This window comes from Crotalus tigris, unplaced genomic scaffold (genome assembly GCF_016545835.1).
Source record: "Crotalus tigris isolate CLP2741 ecotype Arizona unplaced genomic scaffold, ASM1654583v1 scf7180000017541.2806704, whole genome shotgun sequence".
NCBI lineage: Eukaryota > Metazoa > Chordata > Lepidosauria > Squamata > Viperidae > Crotalus > Crotalus tigris.
Window position 1 is genome coordinate 419,794 of NW_024096462.1, and position 19,726 is coordinate 439,519.

A 19,726-nucleotide genomic window follows, 5' to 3' on the forward strand; every position below is an offset into this window, starting at 1 on the left:
TAAGTCTGGATTCATACATTGAGAGGGTATCAGTCAAGAACATGTCTAAATAAGCAAAATATTTATGAACTTTACTTTTTTGTTCTTTAGGAATTCATTCTTGTGCAGGAAAAATACTGGGAGCAATCAGGAATTTATCCTATTGTTATATAATAGCAAGTCTATTCTAAATATAGCCTACCTGAATCACCACCATCTTCGCATTTGATTTTACTGTCTACTTCTATTTAGAAAACCAAGAAATCTGGGCAACAATAAAGAATGGCAGTTCTATAGTTTCCATAGAAACAGTTATTTTACTATGAAGGATGTTTGAAACCATTTGCTGTTTTGCATCATGTTTCAAATGGAATAAGCATTCTTCATTGATTTTCATATAACTTTATGATTAAATTTAAAATTTTAAAGCAAAACAGCTGAATTATTTTGGACAGAACACATTCATATAAACAAAATCAGAGATGCATCTTATAGGGCGCAGAGGCTTTCTTATAGAGAAAAATGTTGCATTCCAGATTTCTTTTGTAGATTAAAATCGTATTTACAGCAAATTAAAGTCAAATGATGTAAGGAGACTGGACAGCTCTAAGAGGGCGCTGTAAGAGGGCGCTGAGCGTTCTAACAATAAAAATACTGAAGGAGACTTTTGAGGAATGGAATCAGAAAATAGAGTTAACATCAACAATGTCAGTAATGGTGTCTGCTTCTGTGGACAGACTACATCCGAAATTAAATAAATGTTAGATGAAAAAACATATCTGACAAAATAGAGGTGATATTGAAAGTGGATTTACAATTCACAACCCAAGAGAATGTTTAGAAAAGGTTGTTTCATTGGATGTACAAAGAAATTGACTGAGACTTTAAAATTTAAAAGGGAAATATAAATAAGAGAATGACTTGAATAATTTTCTACTGGAAATTACAAAAAAGGCTTCTTAAAGCCTTGAAAAATTCTTTGTGATAGGACAAAGAAGAAATGAAGTTAAAACAAATTGTACAACAATATTTGAACGAACTAAAAATTACGACTTCTAAAAGTAAAATGAAGGAATATAAAGTTGGTTTGTTTGATCAAGATTAAAATAAGTAATCAAAATAATTATTCCTGGCCCGAGTGGATTTTCAGCTAACACCAGGACTGAAAGATGTTTTATAGATTTGTTTAGAGATAAGAGATAAATGTTTATAACCTTAGGAGTGGTGAAAAGCCATTAAATTTGTCTATACTTGTGATTAATTTTGGAGGTCACTTCTTTATATGTAACTGTGAGAGGGACCTCGGAGTCCTAGTGGACAACCACTTAAATATGAGCCAGCAGTGTGCTGCAGCTGCCAAAAAGGCCAACACAGTGCTGGGCTGCATTAACAGAGGGATAGAATCAAGATCACGTGAAGTATTAACACCACTTTACAATGCCTTGGTAAGGCCACACTTGGAATACTGCATCCAGTTTTGGTCACCATAATGTAAAAAAGATGTTGAGACTCTAGAAAGAGTACAGAGAAGAGCAACAAAGATGATTAGGGGACTGGAGGCTAAAACATATAAGGAACAGTTGCTAGAATTGGGTATGTCTAGTTTAACGAAGAGAAGGACAAGGGGGGACATGATAGCAGTATTCCAATATCTCAGGGTCTGCCATAAAGAAGAGGGAATTAAGCTATTTTCCAAAGCACCTGAAGGCAGGACAAGAAGCAACGGGTGGAAACTCATCAAGGAGATAAGCAACCTAGAACTAAGGAGAAACTTCCTGACAGTGAGAACAATTAATCAGTGGAACAGCTTGCCTCCAGAAGCAGTAAATGCTCCAACACTGGAAGTTTTTAAGAAGAGACTGGACAGCCATTTTTCTGAAATGGTATAGGGTTTCCTGCCTGAGCAGGGGGTTGGACTAGATGATCTCCAAGGTCCCTTCCAACATCATCATCATCATCATCATCATCATCATCATCATTATTATTATTGTTATCTCTTTTTTATTAGATTCTTTTTCTTTTTTCTTTTTTTCCCCTTGCACTTATTACTCCTTTCTATTTTCTTTTCCTTTAGTCTTGATGCTTACACTACACCAATATTTAATATCTTATGCTAATATTTAATGTTATTTAATATTTCTGGATCTTTCATTATGAAAATTGCTCTAAAAATGGGAGGAAAATTTGTTTGTAATTACTCTAGTCCAAGAATAATTGTGGTCTAGTGTAAAACAGTTTTCTGTTTTGAATGTTTTAGTCCAAGCATTTTTGTTTTGCTCCTTCTTAACTATAGAGCACTTATGTCAGCTGCACATTAATTGTTTTGATGAACAGTTCCTTGTTATCACTGTGGAAAGAGCTGTCGTCATCAGTAACTAGGTGGTTGCTACTCTGGGAATGTAGGAGTATTGCTGGCACAGATGCTTTATCAGCTTGTTAAGTACATAGCAGATTGTTGCTGTTATTTATTAATCCTGTTTTTTTCAAGTGTTTTGTCCTTCTGGAAGAGGAAAGTTTGAAAAGATCATTGCTAATAGGTATTAAAATTGTTTAAAGTTCTTTAAGCTATTACTTTTGATTGTGCTGGGTTTTTTTGGCAGAAAATTATTGCTATGCAGTTCACTGTAGCTGTTTCTTGGTTGTATAAAAAATAATAACCACGGCAGTACCAGGAAAAAAGATGGAATCATTTACCTAGAATACTTTTTCTATGAATCCCAGAAGTTAAGTTCGATGCTGTTGCATTTAGGTATCTACCTGATGTTTCTTCTTCTTAAACAGGAGATGCACCGTCGTTTTGAAAATGCTCCTGATTCTGCCAAAACTAAAGCTTTACAGACTGTTATAGAGATGAAGGTAAAAGAAAGCAATTCTTTCTATCAAATTGGAATCGTTTTTCTCTTTTATTTTTTGAATTTTTATCCTGACATATTGCACAATACACCGATTCTTTTTTAGCATTTCTGCTATTGTCAGGAGAATTTTAGAGTTTGGTGTATAAATGCGCAAAACTGTTTGTATCTCTTTTATGTCATGTATGTGAAATGAATGTCTCCTTTACCTATTGTCATAATTGCTGTCACTATTTTTTTTATTTATGCTTATTTTGTTATATATTCTAAATGGGTTTCATGGGAAGGATTTTTGTATAAAATAGTTTCAATAACAAGGAAATAATTGTTTTATTGGAAACAGGAAAAAAAGATTACAGAACATTTGAACAAATAGTACATCCTTTTCTAGATGATGTTCTATTCCTTTTGAAAGGACTTGTATGTCAGCATAGCTGTTTTCATTGAATGTACAGATAAATACTTCTGACTGTGCTGCAGAAATGTGCACATTTTTTTAATTTGCCTCCAAGTTCAAAATGCCAGTTTCCATTAATGTATCTCTGTTTAAATTGTAGATGTCTGTGGAGATTCTCAGTCATCCAGGTCATAGTTGTCCCAAAGGTGTGTGTGTGTGTTTATGTGTGTTTTTTCAAAAGGCAACTGAACTTTCTTGTTTTTTCCTTGAAGATGTTTCGCTTCTTATCCAAGAAGCTTCTTCAGTTTTGCTGAATGATGAAGAATCCTTCCATTCTCCACCATTCACTCAGAACTGAAGAAGCAAAATATCTTCAAGGAAAAAACAAAAAAGTCCAATTGCCTTTTGGAAAAAAACACCTTTGGGTTAAATTGTATATGCATGTTTAATAACTGCTATAATTAAAAATTATGTATAGCCCAGTGCTACAGGGAGAAGTTTCTCAGACATAGTCCCTCAACTCAAATGATGTTAGCAAAACATTGGCATTTTTTGAGGAAACTAAACCATTGTTCCATGTATTTGAAGGATTCTAAAATTTCTTCTATGGAACGTGGACTCCGAGACTTGGAAGAGGAAATCCAGATGTTAAAGTCAAATGGTGCACTCAGCACAGAGGAACGTGAAGAAGAAATTAAACAAATGGAGGTGTATCGTAGCCATTCCAAATTTATGAAAAACAAGGTAATAACTAAACCGTGTATGTTAAAAAAAAATAGTTTACAATTCCCCCCAAAAGTTAATGCATTCACTGAATCATAGAACGGATAAAGGATTGATGATCTATCTTCTCTACCAGAGTTCCTTCAAATTAAGTGGAAGTGCTTAAGCAAAGCTATAAATCCATGTTACCGTAATTTAAGATTGGTGAACCAAATTTGATTTAAGGCGTAGAAACCAATTTAGACAAGTCGAACTGCCTCAACATAATAAAATAAAACTGTATTGTTCATGCTCTGGTAAAATACTTAAGGGACATTTCTTGCGTGAATTAATGTAAACAACTGTTCATGACATAACAAAGTGTCTTGGAAAAGATGATGATGTTAAAATTTAAGACAGATAAGGGTGGAAGATCTCAAAAGGTTACAAGTGGTCATGCATTGCGCAAATTATAATCAATATAAATGTTTTTAGAGTCTGTTTAATGTCAGAGAAAAAGGAGGGAACTCCCAGGGCTTTCTTTGAAAATGCTGAAATTGGGGTCATTATAAATTGCTGTATTAACTTTGGGCATTAGAGTAATCGGATTAAAATACACAAGCACAGATTTGCTTGCCTTATATGTGTAGCTTCCAGTCAGTTCAGCATTTGATATGGTTATGATTAAAGTACTAAACTGAGCTGAAAATAGTGAAAGGAAGCCAACTAGCAAATCAAATAAGTTTTTTTAACAAGATTATTGTTTATAAGACATAAGTGAATAATATGGTAACTTAATGCCAAAAAGATTTATCTAAGACTCCCTGAAGAGGCACTATTCAATAATTCTGTATTTGAAGTGCCATCACCTGCTCCCTGGAAGGTATCTGTCTCACATCACTTAATAAAAGCACAAGTAATAGGTCTTCCCAAAAGCATTCTAAGGGGTGGTTCTACATTAAATCCAGACATGGACTGGGTACAGATGAAGCAAATAACATGTCACATAAATGAAAAAGCACTTTAGCAATCTTGTTTCCTTATTTCGTATCAACTGCAGTTACCAGTTTTCAAGAGCAGCATCTTGTAATATGCATCACAGTAGTCTATAAAGAGGAGATCAAGGGAATAAAAATTATCAGAATACCCAACTACCAAAGGATTGATAGCATGTTCTAGATCAGGGGTAGGCAACCTTGGTTCTTTTATGCTGGCTCAGGAATTCTGGGAGTTGAAGTCCACAAGTCATAAAAGAGCCAAGGTTGCCTACCGCTGTTCTAGATGATGTCTTCCAAGAATGTGTAAAGTATGATAATCATTGCCTATAAGTTTAAGAGAAAGTGGTTATTTTGAGGAACTGGTATTTAATCATGACGAGCTGCTTATATGTTTCCTATTCTTTGCATCTCTTCAAATGGAAGAAGGTTAAGAGGAAAATATTTTGCTCTAAATGTAAAAAAATAACAATGTCATGGCAGGTAGAGCAACTGAAGGAAGAGCTAAATACCAAAGAGGTTCAAGGGGAGGAACTGAAAAAAAAAGTGACTGATCTCCAGACAGAGGTCTCTGCCGTAAGATTGACGTTTTTTTATACAGCGCTGCTCTGCCAGCTTTCTGGGGTGGCTTAATTTCCTTACTTTACCCTCTGCAACTCTAAAGAGCAAGAAAACTAACAGTTCTGCATCTGTCCTTATTCACACCTGATTGATATATTACAATATATAATCTGCCCCTTTGAACACCCAGTTTTAGTTGCTCAGCTTAAAAGATCACCACAGTTGCATGAATTGTAATTTTATCACTTAGAAAGAACATGAAAGAAAATTGTCACAGCATGATTCATATCTTTGAGATGCATGTATTAAGCTTTTGAAATGAATAGCAAGGTTTGCCTGTTCCAATTTGAGCTAGCACAGGTAATCTTGTTTTAATAAGGTGGCATAGTTTTAATAAACTGTTAGGGGCATAAATATGTATCTTGTGTTGCTTTAACTTCCTGGAATGATGCTTTTTACATATCATGCATGGACACATTTGACGTCTTCCATAGTTTTATGATGTATTGTGTGCAGCAAATTCAATTTCTAGTTCTAGTCAAATGCAATTCTCTAATATATATTTAAAAGAGAAATTTTACTATTTGAAAATGTGTGAGTTAATCTTTGATCTTGAATCCATTCTGTGCTCCTTTCTAGGTGGAAACATTTTTTCAGATTTTTTTAAATCCCACCTTTATTATTTTATACGTAACTCAAAGCAGCAAACATACCTAATATTCCTTCCTCTTTCTATTTGGCCCAGAACAACAATCCTGTGTGGTATGTTGGACTGATAGAGAGCAGTCACCCAGCTCGCTTTCATGCCTCAGGCTGGTCTAGAATTCACAGTCTCCTGGTTTCTGGGCCAGCATCTTCACCACTATACCAACATTTATGTGTTTGAGAAACTTGATTTGTTGATTTTGAAAGTTTCTGAATTTTGTGTCCTGTCTCATAAATCTAGTTGTCTAATTATCATATTAGGAAATAGGAAATTACCATTTATCATCTTAAAAATTAAATCTTAAGGCAAAAATGAAATGAAGATACACCTGTCTTTAAGGTCAAGTAGTAGATAGTATTCATAACAAAGGAAGAGGAAATAGTCTGTTTTTTGGCATCTTGGTATTACTATTAGAGCTAAATATATTTTTAAACAGCTGGAAGTATATTGAAGGATAAAAAGATTATTATTTATTATTTAAATTCCTTCCATGGGCTGGGGTCAGCAATATGATACCCACAGATATAAAAGCATATTTTGGCCCCAAAAGATTTTACCCAAAATGATGGAATGAATTGAGATTGCTAATTTTCGACATATTTTGACTTTCTTGCTCAATTTTATTGCATGAAATTTCATCAGATTTTAATGTTCTTGTATGAAATCTAGCAAGATTTTGCCATTTTCACATAAGATTTTAAAATATGGCCAGCATATCATAAGACTTTAGCTACACTTCAACTAGTAGTTAATTATCCCCAAGCCTTGAAAACAATCTTTGAAATGAACTGAAACTATGTTTGCCCATGCATGTTGCTCTGCTTTACATTTATATTTTATCCTGCATCTCTTGAGGTCTGAGGAAGCATATAAAGCTAAAATGAAAAAAGATGTGAAGAAATAATAATGCAGACATGTAATAAATTCTAGTGATAGTTTTCATCAAATCTGAACAATTTCATCAAATCTGAACAATTTCTGCTTATTAAAAGCCAGGGTTTCTTTTCCTGCTGTTCACTTTTGAATACTTAAAAAAAAGCTTGTGCTATGACTGATTTCCTTGGCATTTGGGCCTTTTTCAATTTTAGTTTTCCACAATTGTGAGGCTAATGGTTATAAGAGAAGCTGTTTACTACAACTATAGTCTTACGGTCTTCCCATCAAGGAGTTTTCTTGTAGGAATGCTTTATTCTCTTTTCCTCAAAAACTCTTTTAACATTACACAAAAGCATGCTTTTAGGTTTACTATTCCTTTATACAGATTCCTTGATGCCATATCTTGAGATTGCTGGAAATGTTGTTCTAAACTGGAATTAAGCAATTTCCATAATGCTTCTGAAAGTTTTCTGCAGTGCATTGTTGCCATTTGATAACATATATTCTCATACTTGACTCTCCCTATAGATTGGTCAAGTAAAACAGGAACTATCCCGGAAAGATACAGAGTTGCTGGCTTTACAGACAAAATTGGAAACCCTCACAAACCAGTTTTCTGATAGCAAGCAACATATTGATGTACTCAAGGAATCCCTTACAGCAAAAGAACAGAGAGCTGCCATCCTGCAAACAGAGGTAATCAACATATCCTTAATACCGGGGAGTTCTGCACATTGATTAAATTATTGGGCTGTGAGATATGCATTCCTTCTGTTTTTTTCTTAACAGTTCTTAAGTTGGAAGGAAAATTTGTGACTTCCCAGTTCTAAACTTGAATATCTCTTTAAATCAGACATGTCAAATTCGCGACGTGACGTGACATCACGCAACGTATCGGGAGAGTTTTGCCATTGCTGGCAATGGGGTGGGCGCGGCTTCCGCATGACGTGTCCGGCCCGCGGACTGGCAGTTTGACACCCCTGCTTTAAATCATAATCATAAGAAAGAATCTGGCCTATTCAGCAGTGTCCGTTAATCTATAAACATAAATAAAGGCAATAATTCTCTCCCATTGTTTATCAATTGTAGCCATTGCCAAACTCTAGAAGATCTCTGTCATCCCTGAATATTGATAATTCTCATAGCTTTTGATAAACGGAAATTCCATTTCCAATTACTGTCATTAAGTGAGAAATATATGTAATTTGGTATCATCCATGAGCTTACCTTTCCGAATGTGATCATTTTGGTCCCGATGAGAAAAAATAATTTATTTTCATCCAGAGTTAAAACTGATTATCCATTCCTACCTCTACTTTGTGTTCTTTAACTAGTCTATAAGACACCTGGTTCTGTTTATCAGCTGCTAAACTTGTTTACATCTGCACTGAAATTAAACCTGATTAAAGTTAGCTTCCTAACATCGTGGCACTCTTGGTTGTGGTTGTTAAACAATTGTGTGGGTTGTTAAGCAGACAGAGTAAGAAGCATGGGGTTCCCTGGGTGATATGGGAGATCCTGGGAGGCTCTGCTCAGGAGATGAAAATCCTCCCTATCAAAATCCAAGCAGGATTTCCAACCCATGAGGGAAGAGACACTCATGCATGGCTTGCACCAATCCTCCCAGGATCACACTCTTTACCTTGCCATGCTGACTCTCTGCTTGGATTTCATCTACCTCTTTTCTCTAGAGGCTGGCTGAAAGAGCTGCGTGCTGAAGGAAGTCAGCTTCCCTCTGTGCATGATAAGGAACTCCTTTGATGAGATGCAAGAAAAAAGCTGAAGGGGTTCAGCTCCCTTCCACGCATGGAAGCAAACTCCTTCAGTGGGCTGCAGGAACAGAGCTAAAGTCTTCAGGATTTTGGTTCTGTTTCAGTGCCCCCTAAAGGAGTTAAGTTCTCTTTCAGAGATAGCTCTTTCAGCCAGCCCCAAAGATGAGAGGGTGTCCTCTGGGCAGGAGGCAGCTTGCAACCTTCTCTGCCAGCTTCCCCATTGATATTCTAGGGAAGCTAGCAGAGAACTTGCAGTCACATGATCATGAGGTGCTTGGCAACTGTTTGCAAGTGCTAACAGGTTACCAAGCACCTAATCATATGACTTGAAGGGTGGTGGTGCAACGTTTTGCGATGGCCAGGAGTACTTTATAGGCCTGTAGTGGCAAACCTATGGCACGCATGCCACAGGTGGCATGCAGAGCCCTCTCTGTGGGATACGCGCCATTGCCCCAGTCCTAGGCCTTCAGCTGGGTTTTATAAAACCTTTTCGCTTTAGGCCTCCGGCGCTGTGTGCAAAAAAAAATAAGGTTCAATCAATCAATTTCAACTTCTCGCGGGAAAAAAAATCTCGCAAAGTTGGAATTGATTGATTGAACTTTTTAGTCCCACTCAGTCTGCCGTTACCACAGCAGCCACGCCCACCCAATGGGCCACACCCACCCAATGGGCCACGCCCACTCAGTACATGACAATATATAAGTGGGTTTTGGGTTGCAGTTTGGACACTTGGTCTCTAAAAGGTTCGCCATCACTGTTATAGGCTATAAAGCAATGGTTCTCAACCTTTTTAATACCGCGACCCCCCCCAACCAGTTGTAAGTCAAGGACTACTCAACCGGTCGTAAGTTGAGGACTACTCAACTGGTGCAGCACCGTTTGCAGAATGGGACTTTTGGCGGGCTCAGCAAGGCAGAGACAGCCTGGACAATTCCTATTGGCTTTTGAAAGCCAATAGAATTAGACTCTATTCAAGAGAGTCTATTCTATTGGCTTTCAAAAGCCAATAGAATAAAAGGGAGTAGCACAGCTAAGGAAATGGTGGACTGCGTTTGGCGACCCCCGTGAAATGGTCGTTCGACCCCAAATGGGGTCCCGACCCACAGGTTGAGAACCACTGCTATAAAGCATCCTTTCCGAGGCCATTGTAATTCTCAACCATCATTATATAAATAGTCATAAGTTTAGGACTACCGGTATAAGCAAACGGTACACATAAAATTATCAATTTCATGTTAGGGTTCAGGTCTTTAAAAGAGAAAAGTTCATTTATAGAAGTCCTTTAATCATGACATTGAAAAATGAATGAGAGGGAATTGGTTATTTGGTTCTTTGTTTTAAAAATATCAATATCATAAATATCATAAAGGGAAAAATCTAACATTCTTGCGGCTTTTGCTCTAACAGTGGTATTGCCATTGGCTAATATGTTGCTTTGACATTTATTTGTGTGCTATAGATTAAATATATGTTGTGGCAGAACATGTGTATTGAAAATAATACATATGGGTGTGTTTTCTTATCTGACAAAACTTCCATTACATTTTTAACAGGGAAGTTTTCAATATAAACATAAATAACTATGTGTATATTTATATTTGTGTGTGTGTGTGTAATTGCTTCCTTGGACTAACAAAAGTTATGTATTAGCCATAAGAGGGCGCCAGTATATTATTTATTAAAATTTGTGTTTTGTTAGAATCATCAGAATAAAATTAAATAAATAGCAAATACCTAATAGGGAAACAGTTTGCAAAATACCAAATGATCACTTTCATAGCTATAAATTGAATTTTTTTTATCAATTAAATAATTGTTTCATTTCACTGCTTTGGTTCTCAAATTTGAAATATCCTAAATTGACAAAATCCTAAATTTCAGAATATTTTTACATATGTTATTTATATTATGACTAAAAATGCTTTTTTATTTAACATTAATTTGATTTACAAAATTTATACTGTTCTTTAAATGTTTAGCCTAACAATCTGCAGTTACCTAATTTATAACCTTTCCATTTAGCAGTTTGAGGAGGGGCAAGACAGTCTTTGTGTAAAATATTACTGAATATTTTTACAAAGAGTCTGAAAGAGAAAACAAAAACTGTACTTGAAATTGTATGATAAAAGTTATATGTAGAGAGCTTTTGTGAAGCATCATAATGAAAAACCAAAAAATTGGTCTCCAATGGTATAGGAATGAAGATGACATTTCTCAAATCTGTATTACAAATTTATTTTGTGGTCTGAAAATCTTTCTCTTTTTTTTTTTCGGCCTTTAAAGCAGTATGAGGTTCTGTTATTTAGTACATAAATATGTATCTTCAGAGAACATGAATTAATAACAGCTGCCAGTATATTTCACATTTGTCAGTGGCCAAGAAATTCAATATGTTTCTGCATAATGAATTTCTTGGTAATTAATGAATCAGCGATATGAATTACCACGGATACCATTGCATTTATAGATTTATATTTTATGTTTTTATGTGGTATGTCTATTTTGTTTTAAGTTGGCTAAAGTTGGCAGTGACTTTTATAATAGTGGTCTGAAATGCAAAATATCTTGAACTTGTTTATTCCAAAAGGCGACTAAGGAGACAGGATATTGTATCAAATATGAATTTGCGAAAGAGGCTTTATAAATAGGCCAAGAAATTTAGAATATTTTTGTAAATAAAGCAAAATATAAATCAACATTTATTCTGGAATAAAATGCTTCATCTATTTTTAATTTTATTACTTTGCATGTGAGTACTTTGGCTTACAAGAATATTGCCAAATACTTTTCTTAAAATACTGTTTGTTTGTTTTGGGTTTTTTTTTTTTAAAGTGCCAGTTATTTGGCCTACTCCTTACCAATTCAGTGTAGAAATATAAATTCAGTGCCCAAGAAATTTATTATTTTCTCCTGTGAAATTATTTACTAACATTCCAGTTTTGTCTTTTCTGCATACATAAAGTAAACCTCTACTTCTATTTAATATTTAAATAAAATATTTAGGACACTCACTATGATTTTGAATTTTAATTTTACACATACACACGTACTCACATACACATAGACAGGTATCCCTTGGTTAATGACTTCTTGTTTAGCAACCATTTGAACTTAACTGTATATCTGATTACAGCTTTCTAATAAATCCCTTTTCCCTGTTTGCCTAATATACACAAAAGAAATTGTAAGAAATAATAATTTAGTTATATTGTCTAGGAGTCTGAACTGCAGTAATAGTAGAGTACATCAATTTGGTAGTCAAAGTTCACTACTGAGCCATACTGGATAGGAAGAACATTCAAAGATATAGTTTATTTCAGTTTCTAGTATAATAAGAGAATTTTCCCTGTTCTTAAGAATTTGATAATTTTTTGAAAAGTTCCTATTTTAAACCTTCTCCATCCTTGAATCCTTTTCTAACAGTAATTCTTCATCATTTATTATTTGTTAATGAAATTTGTAAGCCTGCCTATCTATGCAATTTAAAACATCGAAAGTTAAAAAAAGAAAGAGGCCTCTCGTTAAAAACACAAAGTACCTATGCTATATATCCTCACTGATATATCCAAACTAGCAGCCTGGCCAGTACCTGAGAGAAGAGCTAGGTCTTCATGACTTCTGAGAATCCAGTAACACTGGGGTTGCCCATGTTTCTTGGGGAAGACTTTTCCAGGAACTGCTTCCTAGGACCTACCAGGGATCATTACCTCACTGAGGGGATCAGGAGTATGCAGAAACCATTGGAGCACGTAACCTGGCCCCATACCATGTAGGGCTTTAAAGATGACAACCAATACCTTGAATTGCAACCAGCCACAACCTGGTCAGCCATAATATGATCACTGGGTGTCTGTCTGCAGAACACTGTGGGTAACTCTGTGAGTTGGGGACGCCTAGACATGATCTGATTCAAGACCATCATTGCTTGCTCATTCCAAGATTGTGGCTTTAGCAGAATCATATACCATAGCTTTAGGATCTACTCTAAGCTGGGTCCATCAGTTGCCTGGGGCAGATTGAATAAATAGGTCCTTTTCCCTGTAGTGGGGAACAGCAACAGAGAAGCACAAATCCAAAAGGGAGAGATCTGCCCTCTCAGTTTACTAATTCTTAGTGGGGAAGAGGAGAAGATAAATACAGTACACATGTCTGATCAATTGTTTGTCAGCAGTGTTTACTTGCTTAAAAGCATTTTAGTGAGAAGAAACTGATTTTTTTTTTCTTATGACTGAATGCAGGTAGATGCACTTCGGTTACGCCTGGAAGAGAAGGAGGCAATGTTGAATAAAAAGACGAAGCAAATTCAAGAGATGGCTGAAGAGAAGGGAACTCAAGCTGGAGAGATTCATGATCTCAAGGATATGCTTGATGTGAAAGAACGCAAGGTTAACATTCTTCAAAAAAAGGTAGGCTTACCAAATACTGTTTTAAAAACGGAACTCTTTTATTTTCACCAGAATGTAATAATAGTCTTAGTTGTAAAGTTGCTTTCTGAAGCTCTTGACTGAGTCTTCTTTGACTCTTAACAACAATGAACGTATTTATATATTTATATCTCTGGCAATGAACTTATTTATAAATCCATGATAATTAACAATGATTCCTATGCTAAATTAGGCAATACATGAATTGTAATCAATATGTGAATAAGATATCCATCTGATTAGCCTCAACTGTATTTACTGTAATACTCATTAAATGAGTGGCAGATTCTGCATCACTTGCTAGAATGATTATGCAATCAGCATGAATGTATATGATGTTTCATGCAGATTATGCAAATTACATATGCAGGTTTTTCAAATAATAGCCTAGGACACAGGTCCCCCACTAGTGAGCCGTGAGGAGATTGAAACTGGGCCATGTAACTGGGCGGCTAGCATGCATGCGCATCCTCACTTGCATGAGCAGCAGCAAGCATGTGCACATGCATGCCATTTGCGTGAACAGCAGGTACATGTGCATACTGCTCATGCAAATGAAGCTGCGTGCCCACACTTGCTGGCTGCTCACGTGGAATCATCCCCTCTCCCCCCCCACGCCTGTCCACAAAACTGGAAACATACATACATACATACATACATTGTTCCAGCAGTTTGTGTGATGTTTTTGTATTTGTACTATAATAGAGTAATTTGAGGTTCCCTGTCCTATCCTCTATCAGTGCGCATACTTTTTTCCTGTTTTTTTTTTATTTTCTATCCACAAGAAATTAAATAGGACAGTAATAGCTGATTAGACATTTCTCACATGCAGTTATGATAAATGCCATTCTCTGAAGAATTTCCCCTGTGGATTTGTCTAACAGATTTCTGGACTTTGTAATAAATCATTGACTTGGAAAATAGAATTGATGTTTCAATTAAAGTCAGTTTGGGAACATGTGTTAAAATAGTAGAGATTCCCACTTACTGGCTGCTATAGATTCTAAGATTAGACTTTCTCTATATGCCTATAAAGACCCTTCATATTTACTTTCATTGACTATGTTTCTATTATAGGCCACCAACTGATTAAAGATACATGCCTTGGTCTTCTTCTTTAGCTACTGTTTAGCTAACTGTAACCCTTTGCTGAAAGCCATATTTCTGATACCAGAGTTTCTCTATGCAGAGTGAAGCAGAAAGTGCTATTCCCCCGTCTCGCGATTCTGCACAAGTCTGAACTTCAAAAAACTGGATGACCATCAGTTATCAACATAGAGAACTTTCTGTATCTAGCAGTAGTCTGGGTTTTTGCAGCGTAGGCATTGTGGCTGAATTGCAGGATCGTAATAAAAATAACAGCCTAAGAGAATACTAGCTGTGACATCTTTCTCTGCTGCTCTCTAATAGAGAATAGCAATTAGGATTATCAGATCCTGATAACTGTGATCCCTAACGGTGGCCCCTCAGTTTTATAGTCTGTGTCCTTCCCTTAAGATTGAAAATCTTCAGGAGCAACTAAGAGACAAAGAGAAACAAATGAGCAGTTTGAAAGAAAGAGTAAAATCCTTGCAAGCGGATACCACCAACACCGATACAGCCTTGACCACGCTAGAGGAAGCACTTGCAGAAAAGGTAAGTCTGGCCGAAAGGAGTTAACATTATTTAAAGATTGTGCCTTCATCACTGTAGACATCTGTTTGAGAAGTAATTCTCTCTCTGTCCTCTTTCATTTATTTTATTGCTTGAAATAAAGAAAAATATAAGTGCATACCATAATACAAAGTTATTAATCCTGGTAATGACAAAAAATAGAGATATTTCTTTACCAGATTCTTCAATATCACCAACCATGGCAGTTTTTAATGTATTGCATTCACCAGAAAAGTCCTTAAAAATTCAGGGAAGCATTCAGAGATGTACATGCCTTTGCAAGGTGTCCATGTTGACCACAGAAAATGTTTATGGCAGTTTGTTGAAAATGATTTATGATCATTTTATGTCATAAATGTTTTATAAAATTTGCCAAATTTCAATTCCACTGGAATCATGGGTCCCAGATATTGGACACTTTCTCTAAGTTAGCTCGTTCGAAGTGCCTTGGTTCAAAAGGTTTTACCCTGACTTGAACCATTTTGCCAGTCAAAGATTAACAGACATGAAAGTTTTAGCAGTATATAGATTTTTCTGTAGAGAAAGGGCAAGTATTGTATATTAAGGCTCAGTCACCTATGGATTGAATTCTAATCTCTTTTGCTTTCCCTTTCCAAGGCCTTTTGCCTTGGAAAAAGAATTGCAGATATTGACAGTGTGGTTACAGTCACTCTAAAGTCAATTTATAAATTTGTAAATGGCCATTTCAAAGTAATCAGTGAGGTTTTTCCATTTTTTAAAAATCAGAACTGTTATCTTTCCATAATTTGCTTGTTTTAATGTTTCTCATATAAAGCCAGATGCCTCCACTGTTAAGCTCTTTTTTTTTTTTTTAGCAATTTATAGTATTTTTGTTAATGTTAGTAATGCCTTTTTAGAAACAGTGAATCTGCTGTCCCAATTCTTAGTTTCTGGAAATAAAAATCTTTGCAAGTTATTTAATAAATTCATTTATTTCAAATGTTGACCATTTAATGGTTTCAAAATAAAATTATTACAAGAATTTCTTTAAAATCACATTTGTTCATATCCTTTAAAATCCAATACATTGAATTTACTGGGGCTTGTATTCTGAATGAGATGGGAACTCTTTGGAATCAGTCATGTTTATTAAAGTCCATTAAAAGGTGGTGTTTCTTTGACAATAATATTCTATTTTTGCCAGGAGCGCACTATTGAGCGTCTCAAGGAGCAGCGTGACAGAGATGAGCGAGAAAAACAAGAGGAGATTGACAACTATAAAAAAGATATGAAAGACCTTAAAGAGAAAGTCAGCGTCTTGCAAGCAGATCTTTCAGAAAAGGAGGTTAATCTCAGAGATGCAAATATACATTTCGGAACTGCAACATTAAAATGGGCTTAGAATAGTTTATTTATGTACTGATTGATATTGGTTAAAGATAATGGTTCAACCCTGAATTTAGATATTTCAGATGCAGTCTAAAGTCGATTGAAAAAATGGACAAGAGGGAGGATAAAAATACAGGGCTCTGAAAAAGAATAAAGAAAAGCACAAAATATACTGTGCTGAGAAAGGTATTCCAGACTCCTTGGAATGCCATTGAAAGAGACTTTGAAATAGCCACCTATTGAAACAGCCACCTGCTCAGTGGGAGGGTACCTGCACTAGGCTTTCCAAAGTCGATCTTATTGCGTGGGGGGGGAAATAAATCAAAGGGCAGAGCCGTTCCTTCAGTCTATGGAGTTTGAAAACTAATTAAGTTTTCTTGCTTAGAAAAACTTTAGAATCAGTTTGTCTGATTCTGAGCTGACAACTAAGTTAAGTCAGCAATTACATCATTTGCATAAGCTTGTATCAAACGTAGGGGTGTGCAAAACATTGGGAGTTTGAAATATTTCAGTTGTTACACGCTCAGAATGAAATGTGCATATTCTAAAAGTTGTTTTGAGTTCCAAACAAGTCATGCTGTTTTCTTCGGTACTTGGACCGGTTCTTCAAGTGGTATTTTCAGTATTTACATGGGAGCACTTCCAGTGTGGGTTACTTGTGCCTTATGATCTGATATTTTTTTAAAAAAAGAAAGTCCAACTAAGCTAACATAGTAGCTGTGATCATCCATAAGCTATATCAAACAACAGTTATTTAAATCTATGGCTTAGGCCTAAAGAGCCATTGTGTATCTTGCAGTATTGTTAGAGACAATCAGGGCTTCACAACTGAATTATTACAAAAGCTCCTGAGTTGCAAGTAAATGCAAGGGCCACTATTATTACAATACTGAGTTAGTATAGTTTAAGTTGCTCTGTTGAATTTTGGACTATGTGTGCACTGTTGCTAATGAGTCTGCAAGTGGATGGATGTAAAAGCTTGAGGCATAGGTTTGTTTTGTCTTTTCCTTATTTAACATTAATGATAAGCATGAAAAAGTGCAGCAGCCACACTTTTTTTTTTCCAACCCACAAAACCCAAAGCAGAACAAAAATCAGGCCAATTGTTTTCTTGCTGGGCTTCAGCTTTTTGCTATTGCTTGCAGTGGTTTCCTATTGGAATTTTTAAAATAAAAACAATTATCTTGGTGAATTTTCTCTGCAGAATGGATGACAGACACTGATATCTGGGAATCTTGGAAAAATTAAGAAGGGAAAGACTTAGTCCAAATCCCATGGTTTTCTATAGACAGAATACATGAAACATATTTTTATTCTGTTGAAATGGTTGAATTGCTTCTATATGTGCTTCACAGGAAAATAATCTATTTAGACTGTTTTGGAAAGAGGCTTGTTGTTCTGAATACACCCTTACACATTCTTTATGTTGCAAAAAGGAACAATTTCTCAGATTATTTTTTGAATTTACAGCAAATCAAAGCTTAAATGCATTTAATATTTTTATTAGTCCTGAAAGTTCCTCCCAAACTCCTATTGCTTTTTAAACAAATAGACAGCTACCATACTGAAAATAGTATGATAGCTATTTTTAAAACATATACCCTTTAAATGAATTTTAAACATTAGTAACTAACTTGTAATTAAAAACACTTCAATTTTGACTCTAAAAATAGCATAGTATACAGAGTGGAGTGGAGAGCCTATGAAAAATCACAATAAATATTAGAGAACGAGAGCAATATCTGTCCATGCATTTATTGTCTTGTAGACTACACTCCTGGATTTGAAGGAACACGCCTCATCATTAGCATCAGCAGGACTGAAAAAAGACTCTAGATTGAAAACATTAGAAATTGCTTTGGAGCAAAAGAAGGAAGAATGCCTGAAATTTGACTCTCAGCTGAAAAAGGTAAACATTATATACCTGTTTCCTCATAAATGAAATTTTATTTTTATTTTTTTGGTAAAAGTTTTATTGATTTTTTATTATAACAGCCTTAGTGCCTGGTGTACAGCATGTTGTCTTGTTTCATGTTTTTTTTTACAATCAATAATAGTTAATTAACAGTCAATAATAATTAATTTTTATATTTCCACAATTATATTAATTGATAATATATTTCCTTGATCCTCCCTTTTCCCATCTCTCCTCTCATAAATGAAATTTTAATTATGACTGTAACCTTGTTTCATTGTATCATAAGTTCAATGCTATGCAGAATAAGATGTAAAATCATTATTGCACTTCTGTTTGGGAAGAGGTTCCTGCCCATTTTCATATGATATTTAAAATCAGATGATCTGCTTCTTTGTAGCATAAGTATTCAAAAGGTTTAATTGATGTCATTAAAAACCAGGATCCACGAACACTGGATGGCAGTCAAACGCCTTGATCCCAAAAACCTAATCTCTACCCACACCAAACAGCACCAGTTCAATTGCAGTAACGCAAAAATCATAGGCCACTCTACCACTCGCCATGCTTGTGAGTTTATCGAAGCCCGGCACTCCACAAGCAATTCCATCAACAGACCTATAACCAGCCTACAAACCCCTCACAATCCAAATCAACTGCACAGCCAATCAGAAACCGCACCAACCCTCAACCAACCCATGCAAGCCGCCCCCCAACCAGCACTTCACCTCCCAATGACCCTTACCTGATGTAACCTCCCCATTACAAGATTCTCACTGGTGACTCACACTTGACCCCTCACAAGACCTTGACCTGATGGGACCCTCACCTGACATGACCTCACCATCAGAAGACCTACTGACCACACGAAGCCCTTAAAAACAGAAGAACACTGACATTCCCTAAACTCCGCTGAAGATGTTACCTAGCCTGGTAATGAAACGTTCAGAAACCAACCCACAAGCTTGGAGAATGAACCTTCACCCTCAACCTACACCTGAGCTACAGATATTTACCACTATTGCTAATCTATCTTTATACCGTAAGAAGAACTGGGCTTCATTTTGAATGCAATGACTCTCCTTACATTCTTTTTTTTTTCCCCTTTCAGAATAGAATATTTTGTAGCCTGGATGTGCAAAATAACTTTTGGAATGTTTTTTCCCAAAAGGCTTACGAAGCAACCATTGAGGCCAGGGCCAATCCAGAGATGAATGATAGATTTCAACAGTTCGAAAAAGAGGCGGCCCAATATCGAGAAGAGTCTACCAAGGCTCAAGCTGAAGTTGATCGCCTGCTGGAAATCCTAAAAGAGATGGAAAATGAGAAGAATGATAAAGATAAGAGGATAGCTGAACTGGAAAGGTGAGACAGGTGTGAGAGTATGGGGGAAGGAAAGACAAATTTCATATTTACTAAGCTTTTTTTAAAAAGCTATGGGTGGGTGCGTGCTTAAAACAATGTTTCTTAATAATTGAGAGGTCTGCCATTTTTTGACTATTCCAAAAGATAAATTGAAATTTTGGGATAGTGTCTTGTGAAGT

At 35.7% G+C, this 19,726-nt stretch overlaps 1 protein-coding gene across 16 annotated transcripts in view; it reads left to right on the forward strand.

Moving 5' to 3' along the window:
- ERC1 (ELKS/RAB6-interacting/CAST family member 1) overlaps positions 1-19,726 on the forward strand; it is a 140,114-nt gene that overhangs the window by 25,050 nt on the left and 95,338 nt on the right. For 8 of the 16 annotated variants that reach the window (XM_039356299.1, XM_039356915.1, XM_039356134.1 and 5 more), the window contains 9 exons: positions 2,761-2,835; positions 3,817-3,972; positions 5,409-5,501; positions 7,597-7,764; positions 13,079-13,246; positions 14,762-14,899; positions 16,083-16,223; positions 18,036-18,176; positions 19,354-19,547. In XM_039356299.1, the coding sequence (XP_039212233.1) occupies positions 2,761-2,835; positions 3,817-3,972; positions 5,409-5,501; positions 7,597-7,764; positions 13,079-13,246; positions 14,762-14,899; positions 16,083-16,223; positions 18,036-18,176; positions 19,354-19,547 (1,274 nt within the window). Of the gene's footprint in view, positions 1-2,185; positions 2,517-2,760; positions 2,836-3,816; positions 3,973-5,408; positions 5,502-7,596; positions 7,765-13,078; positions 13,247-14,761; positions 14,900-16,082; positions 16,224-18,035; positions 18,177-19,353; positions 19,548-19,726 lie in introns of those variants that run through there. The other 8 variants (XM_039356740.1, XM_039356830.1, XM_039357161.1 and 5 more) reach the window with 3 other exon arrangements.